General features: G+C 43.1%; 1 protein-coding gene across 2 annotated transcripts; it reads right to left on the minus strand.

Annotated features, from left to right (window-relative positions):
• Position 1: 1 nt before the first annotated feature.
• On the minus strand, positions 2–6,297 carry pvalb6 (parvalbumin 6). 2 transcript variants are annotated; one of them, XM_047572924.1, is made up of 5 exons: positions 6,207–6,297; positions 3,542–3,607; positions 1,957–2,089; positions 1,756–1,865; positions 2–374 (listed from the first exon to the last, which is right to left on the minus strand). In XM_047572924.1, the coding sequence occupies exons 2-5, from the start codon at positions 3,600–3,602 to the stop codon at positions 349–351; spliced, it is 330 nt and encodes a 109-aa protein (XP_047428880.1). In that variant the 5' UTR covers positions 3,603–3,607; positions 6,207–6,297; the 3' UTR covers positions 2–348. The 2 variants fall into 2 exon arrangements, with proteins under 2 accessions (XP_047428880.1, XP_047428881.1); XM_047572925.1 differs by lacking the exon at positions 6,207–6,297 and adding an exon at positions 4,997–5,494.
• Between the last annotated feature and the right edge of the window lie 1,126 nt (positions 6,298–7,423).

Raw genomic sequence — 7,423 nt, forward strand, 5'->3', positions numbered from 1 at the left:
CTGTTGTTTTCTTTTTATTTTCTTCTTTCGCAGCTTCTGTCATCTTTTGGTTTGCTTTACACAGCGCATTACTAGAGGAGAAAGGGATGGAGGGATGGATGTGAGAGGCGGAGAGAGGAAGGTCTTTCTCCTTGAATCAGTTTCCTTAAATTTCTACTTCATGCATTTGTTCCTGCATCTGTTCATCTTAATCTGTGTGTATCAAAATGATCAATGAACACGTGAAGTCTGGAGAGGAGGGGGTAGCAGCAGGAACCGGATGTAGTTAGTTGGGAGGGGAGTTGAGGTGAGGGGGTGAGGGATGGGGGACAGTTTGGGAGCTGATCTTTAACCGTGACAAAGAAAAACTTATTCTTTCACAAGGGCAGTGAATTCTGGAAGAGAGGAAGAAACAGAGAAACTGTCAGAACCAAGACTGAACAAAGAAAATATCTCTGACACCTGTAATGTCAGTAACATCTATAACATTTGTAATATCTGTAACACCTGTAACATCTGTAATGTCTCTAACACAGGCATGTCAAACATACGGCCCGCGGGCCGGACCCGGCCCGTTGTTTCATTTAATCCGGCCCGGCATAAATTTCTGAGTATGTCAAAAAAAGAAGCGAGTCTCTGGCTAATTTCTATTAAAAGTTGTGATTTTTTAAAATAAATACAAACCAAATGCTCCCTCCGGCCGCTAGAGGGCAGTAAATGTGTAAAAGCGCTCACGTCAAGCATGCGGCACTGACACGAGTTAGTCACAGGAAATAAACATTCGCAACGTGATGTGTCCAAGTAAAAATAAACCGGCAATCTTGCTTCACCATTCACCTACTAAACAAGTTATCGGTCAACACACCCTTCCCAAAATGGCACTGTCAAAAAAAAGAAGAGTGGACACGGAGTGCAGAGTTTTCCAGGAGAAATGGACCGAGAAGTATTTATTCACAGAAGTGAATGCAAAACCAGTGTGATGATATGTAATCAGCAAGTTGCAGTGTTCAAAGAGTTTAATATTCGGCGCCACTCATCATAAAGACAAGTATGTCATATTAAAGACAATTAATATTGTGCAGTATATTCTCAGCTTCAGTAGGCCCAGCCTAGTAGTTTGATCTGATGTAGTCTAATCCTATTGCCCATGCACTGCTATAACTTTTTTATTTTATTTATTTTATTTTATTTTATTTTGTATTTCTTTTTTCATTTATTTCAAAGCAGTATGACAATTAAGGCGAAAATATTTTTTTTATAGCTCCCACTTGAGTTTGTTTAGTGTGGTGAGTTGGTTCAGGTGTAAAACTGCATTCACTCAACTGTTAAAATAAACCAGTTGTTAACACATTCACGGCCAAACATGAAAAATCATTTTTTTCCCATTGTTTTTGAATAAATGTGTTGTGCTTAGAAAAGATCCCTTGTCATCCGTGATTATAATATGTAGGGTAGGCTACAAATGTAGGCTGAATGATAAAGCATAGTACTGAAAAACAAAGCTAAATATTTGGAGTTGACATTCTTTTACTGATCCGGCCCCAGAGCCAACCTGAGTTTGACATGCCTGCCCTAACATCAGTAGCATCTGTAACATTTGTAATGTCTGTAACGTAACGTCAGTAACATCTATAACATCTCTAACGTCAGTAGCATCTGTAACATTTGTAATGTCTGTAAAGTCAGTAACATCTGTAACAACTCTAACCTCAGTAACTTCTGTAACGTCAGTAATGTCTGAACTTTAGTCTGAACTCTGGGTGCGCTGATGTTTACCTTCCACCCCGATCTTTCCATCTCCATCTTTATCAGCTGCTTTTAAAAAGGCTTTGGTTTCTTTGTCTGTCAGGTCTCTGCCATCTTTGGCGAAACCCTTCAGGACGAATCTGGACCAGGAAGAGACGTGGATTGTGTCTCTGGACGTCTCTGTTTGTGTCATTGTGTGTTTGTGCTTTAATCTGATTGTGTCTTTCTCACTTGAGCTCCTCCTCCTCGATGAAGCCACTGTTGTCGGCGTCCAGCAATGTGAAGACCTTCTTCACATCATCAGAGGATGAAGACTTCAGACCCACCATCTCGAAAAACTTCTTATGGTCGAAAGAGTCAGCAACTGCAAACACAGACAGACGCTTGCTCAGGAGTAACTGAACATAATAAAAAATAAGCTAAGTGAGGTCCACATATTATTAGAAGCATGTCATTACTTCATTAGTAAATTCATCATCTGTTCTTGTTGTTGAGTCCTAGTGTCCAGTGTTGATGTTGTTGAGTCCTTGTGTCCAGTGTGTGAGTCTGTGAGTCCTTCAGACTAAATGTTCCTGGTAACAGCTGATCAGGGTCTAATCTGATCCCATTCAGATCAGAACCAGCTGAGTTGTGAGATGTTGGTGGTTTCCTCTCATCAGCTGATGCTCCAACATTTCTACTGGATGAAGGTCAGGACTTTGACTTGTTCCTAAACATTCATCTGGTTCTTCTGGAGAACCACTGGTGTTCTTGGGCTCCTTGTCTTCCTCCATGACCCAGTTTCTCTTCACATTCAGCTCATGGACTCATGTCCTGACATTTTCTTTCAGAGTTCACTGGTAGAATTCACAGTTCATTGGTCCATCAATGATGAGCAGATGCAGCAGAACAGGCCCAAACCAGGACATTAGCGCCCCCATGTGTCATGGAGGGATGAGGTTCTGATGCTGGAATGCAGTGTTGGTTCATCTCCAAACATGACGATGCCCAAACATTTAAACCAAACTGTTCTACTCTGGTCTCATCTGTCCACTAAACATTGTCCCAACAGTCTTCTGGCATGTCCACAAACTGTAGTCAGACAGAAATGTTCTGCAAAAATGTTTAAGTGTTGCAGAACGAACCATTAGAGAAAATACTTATGGAGAAAGGTCTTGGTTCAGTTGGAAGGATTCTACATCTTGCATGACTTACAGTGTTTCTCCAGCCTGGATTCTGCCACAGTCTCTTCTTCAATATTGTAGGACCTGAGAGTTGGACTAAGCGACATCTAGTGGTGGAAGTTCTTCTCTACAGTCTGTGTTTGGTTCGTCCTGATCTCTGTAGTGATGAACACCTCATTCACACCTAACAAGGATTTAATATCTGAGGCTTTATTTGGTTTCTACTCATATGTTCATCCTGAATCCTGAGAACACACAGATTTAAACTCTGACCAGAAGCTCATCATTACATTGCTATGATCAACAACTTCAAGTCATTAATTTTTCTTTTTTTATTCCAACCTGCAGCAGCAAAGCTCAAGCTAACAGGCTAACATAAGCTCACAGAGGCTAACAGGTAAGTCTTTGACCAACAGGTACATAAAGCTGGATAGCTGCTGTCTGATTGTTGTTAACAGAAGATCTGAACGGGGCCAGAGATGATGACTCAGTGGGTTCAAGATGGAGATGTCACTTTATGACATGTTGAATTATTGGACCAACCAGCAAAATTTATTCTTCCGTATGTTGAAAGAAAGAGGATTCTGGTTCAGAGTCAGGTTCAGTCATGTCCGTTTGCTTGGTATTAATGAGAAGGTCTGTGAGTAGTTTACCTGCAAATGCATCCAGAGCTTTCTTGATGTTGTCGTTACTGAGGATGCTGCTCATCGCCATCTTGGCTTTGATGGTGAGACAGAGAAGAAAGAGACGAGGTTAGAGACAAGGTCAGCAGAGACGACTCAGAGACGACTCCAGATGTTTTCCTTTGTTTTACTGCAAATGATAATAAAAAAAATAAATTAATGAACTGAACTATTACAAAACATGTAATGAACAACTGGACATTTGTAGAGAAAAGGAAGAGGAGTTTCTGTTTAGTTCCAGGTCTCAGCGTTGTGTCCAAAGATTAGACACTCTGAGGCTGCTTTTGGCCCATGGGTCAAATGTTTGAACATTTACGCTACACCTACACCTGCACTTTAATGAGAAGCCCTTGAAGGCAGCACTGACCACAGGGTCCCTGAACACATCACTAAGTTCATCTGCTCAATCCACTATTTGAGATGGATGGAGGTGGAGAGGGAGGGATGGAGGGATGGACCAGAATAAAAGTGTTGAATCTTTTCCTCCTGATGAATGAGTCTTGTTTCAGGTCCAGATTTCATCTCCTTCTCCTCCTCATTTTTATCTTTTCTTCATCCTCTGCACAAACCAAGTCCCTGAATGCCACTCTATCTCTCCCCCTGTCCATCCATCCACTCCCTCTCTCATTTGGCTGTCCTTCCATTTCTCTCTCCCTCCTCTTTTTGCTTCTTTCTGTTCTCATCCCTCTCTTCTCTTGGATCTGTTTCCTCTCGTGTTGCTGCAGCTCTTTTAACTTCCAGCTTTTCACTGGCCACAGTTTTCTCTCCAGGATCCAGAACATGTGAAGAAAACAGGAAGACAATGACTCACTGAGTTTCAGGGACGGATGTTTGCGTTAGCACCAGTAGTAGAAGGATAAATTAATAAATCAAACCAGGCGAGAATAAATCAACTATGGTTCCATAGGATGTAGGACATGAGGACTGAACACTGAGGACTCTGGGAGAGGACGCTCCATCTCCATCCACCAGGATCGGTCCCAGGATGCACCAGGAAACGGACAGAATCCTCCATCCACCCTGAATCAACATCAGCTGTTCCTCCAGCTGTTCCTCTAGTCATTCATCATATTGTTCCTCTAGCTGTTCCTTTAGTTGTTCCTTCATTTGTTCCTCTACTTGTGGTTCCTAGAGGTTCTAAAGTAGAATGGGAGGTAGAACCTTCAGCTATCAGGCTCCTCTCCTGTGGAACCAGCTCCCAGTTTGGGTTCTGGAGGTAGACACCGTCTCTACGTTTAAGGTCAGGATTAAGACTTTCCTTTTAGACAAAGCTTATAGTTAGAGCTGGACTTAACCATCCCTTAGTGATGCTGCTATAGGCCGAGGCTGCAGGGGGACGATGTACGTACTGTATTGTTATTAGCGCTATATAAATAGAGTTGAATTGAATAGTTCATCTTATTGTTCCTCCAGCTGCTCCTCTACCTGTTCCTCTAGTTGTTCTTCTAACTGTTCCTTCATTTGGTCCTCTTGTTGTTCATCTCAGTGTTCCTCTAGCTAGTTCTCCAGTTGTTCCTCTAGTTGTTCCTCTCGTCTTTTTATCTGTTGAAGTCACATCTGTCTCTTTTCTTTTGTTCCTTCTTTGTCCAGTTTTCCTGCAGCAAGAAACTCAAGAAACACAATTTGTAATCTGGACCACATTAAATTTACTTCATCCCCCAGAGTCTCATCATCTTCATCCTGTTAATTGTCCTGTTCTGGAAGATTAAACCTGCATCCGTGTCTTCGTTAATGATCTTAATTAAGAGGTCATGCTTTTCTAATTGGAAATAGGCTGACCTCTGACCTCTGACCTCTGAGACCATCTAAGAAAAGACAAACTTCTGATGCTCTTTAAATGAATCCACAACCTCTGGAGACATGTCTCACCAGGGGAGACATGTCTATCAGGGGAGACATCTCCCATAAGGGGAGACATGTCCTATCAGGGGAGACATGTTCCATCAGGGGAGACATGTTCCTATCAGGGGAGACATGTCTCACCAGGGGACAAACCTTCTGGAAAAAACAAAATGAATCTAAATGAATGGCTTCCACATGAAGAGCAGATATCCATGAAAGAGGACGTGAGGACATGGAGAACATGGGGGACGTCCCATCGCTCACTGAGATGAAGAAGTGAAACAGCTCCAGCTCACATCTCACAATCATGTCCACACTGAAACCTCTGGACTCGTCCTGTCCCTGAACACATCTGTCCGTCTGTCTCCAGTCTGTCAATGAGTTCAGATTAAATCTATTTTCTTTGACGGGACGACGATGTCTCTCAAGATTTTTATCATCATCGTCGTCTCTCTGTCTCTGTCTCTGTCTCTCTGTCTCTCTGTCCCTGTCTCTGTCTCTGTCCCTGTCCCGCTCTCTCTGTCCGTGTCCATTGTCCCTGTCTCTGTCTCTCTGTCTCTCTGTATGTCTGTCTCTGTCTCTCTGTCTCTGTCTCTCTCTCTCTGTCCCCGTCTCTGTCCCTGTCCATTGTCCCTGTCTCTGTCTCTCTGTCTCTCTGTATCACTGTCTCTGTCCCTCTCTCTCTGTCCCTCTCTCTCTGTCCCCATCTCTGTCCCCGTCTCTGTCCCTGTCCATTGTCCCGTCTCCATCTTAAAGCAGCAGCTGATGCAGATAAAGTGAAACAGACTCTTACCTCGTGTGTTCTGGTCGTCCGATGAAGAACAGACTGAAGAGAAGTGGAGGGAGGAGAGAGAGGAGGAGGAGGAGGAGGAGGAGGAGGAGGAGAGAGAGAAGCTGGAGGTGAGATGAAGGGGAGAAAGAGGGAGGGAGGGGATAGCGTGATGTTGGAGAGGAGGAGGGATTGCAGCAAATGGTAGGAGAGGAAAGTTGGTTAGAGGAGGGAGGGATAGATAGATAGATAGATAGATAGATAGATAGATAGATAGATAGATAGATAGATAGATAGATAGATAGATAGATAGATAGATAGATAGATAGATAGATAGATAGATAGATAGATAGATAGAGGTCAATGGGACATTTTCTGTAGTAAATTTTAAACGTGATGCTGCACAAAAACGAATAATGCGATCAGGTCAGTATTTTAGAAGATCTGGTCAAACGATGCTTTTTTGGTAAATTTGTAAAGTGGACCTGAGACCTGAGACCTGAGACCTGAGACCTGAGACCTGAGCTACTGAGCTGTAGGAGCCCAGGAGGTAGAGAGGTTGTCCAAAAACGTAAAGGTTGGTGGTTTGATTCCGCCCTGTCCCTAGCCGGTCTGTTGTGTCCTTGGGCAAGACACTTGTAGAGGCTATAGGTGCAGATCAGCAGCTGTGTCTCCATCAGTCTGTCCTGAGGTAGTTTGCCACCACCACCAGCATTCAAATGTAAGCGCTTTGAGCATTTAATAGAAAAGTTTGATATAAAACCAATGCATTATCACTATGGTGCTGACGTGGTTTAAGAGATTTATGCAGGAAAATGCAGAAAAAAATGAATCACCTCAGTCTTTATAGCATTTGTTTTGGAGTTTTTGTCCTAAATGACTCCAGAGTAAATGAATACGTGAACCTGAAGCCTGAGGGTTAAAGAACAGAATGTGCTGAGGACGATTCAAGTAGTTCATTCTGTGGACACCAGGTGTCAGCGTTGAGCCTTGATAAATCCACAGGACTCTGACATGTCCTCGTTTCAAGTCATGATCTCTAGAGGTGGACTAAACCTTTAACCCTCCATCTAGAACCAGGAACCATGTGTGGTAACGTGGTTCCTGGTTCCTCTCAGTGAGGTTTGTTGTCATGTGGTTTTCATTGAGCCAATCAGAGAAGATCCAGGAAACATCCTCAGGTCTAATCAGGGTCTAATGTGGTCTACAAGGTCCCCCTCTGAACTGGTTTATTAGGAACC

This window comes from Mugil cephalus, chromosome 20 (genome assembly GCF_022458985.1).
Source record: "Mugil cephalus isolate CIBA_MC_2020 chromosome 20, CIBA_Mcephalus_1.1, whole genome shotgun sequence".
Classification (NCBI taxonomy): domain Eukaryota; kingdom Metazoa; phylum Chordata; class Actinopteri; order Mugiliformes; family Mugilidae; genus Mugil; species Mugil cephalus.

Bases quoted from the DNA above. Each gene is read 5' to 3' on its own strand.
- pvalb6 (XM_047572924.1), bottom strand. From the start codon at position 3,602: ATGGCGATGAGCAGCATCCTCAGTAACGACAACATCAAGAAAGCTCTG. The intron at 1,866-1,956 runs GTGAGAAAGACA...TTCCTGGTCCAG, and splicing joins ATCGAGGAGGAGGAGCTCAA to ATTCGTCCTGAAGGGTTTCG. The intron at 375-1,755 runs GTAAACATCAGC...CCTCTCTTCCAG, and splicing joins TGGAAAGATCGGGGTGGAAG to AATTCACTGCCCTTGTGAAA.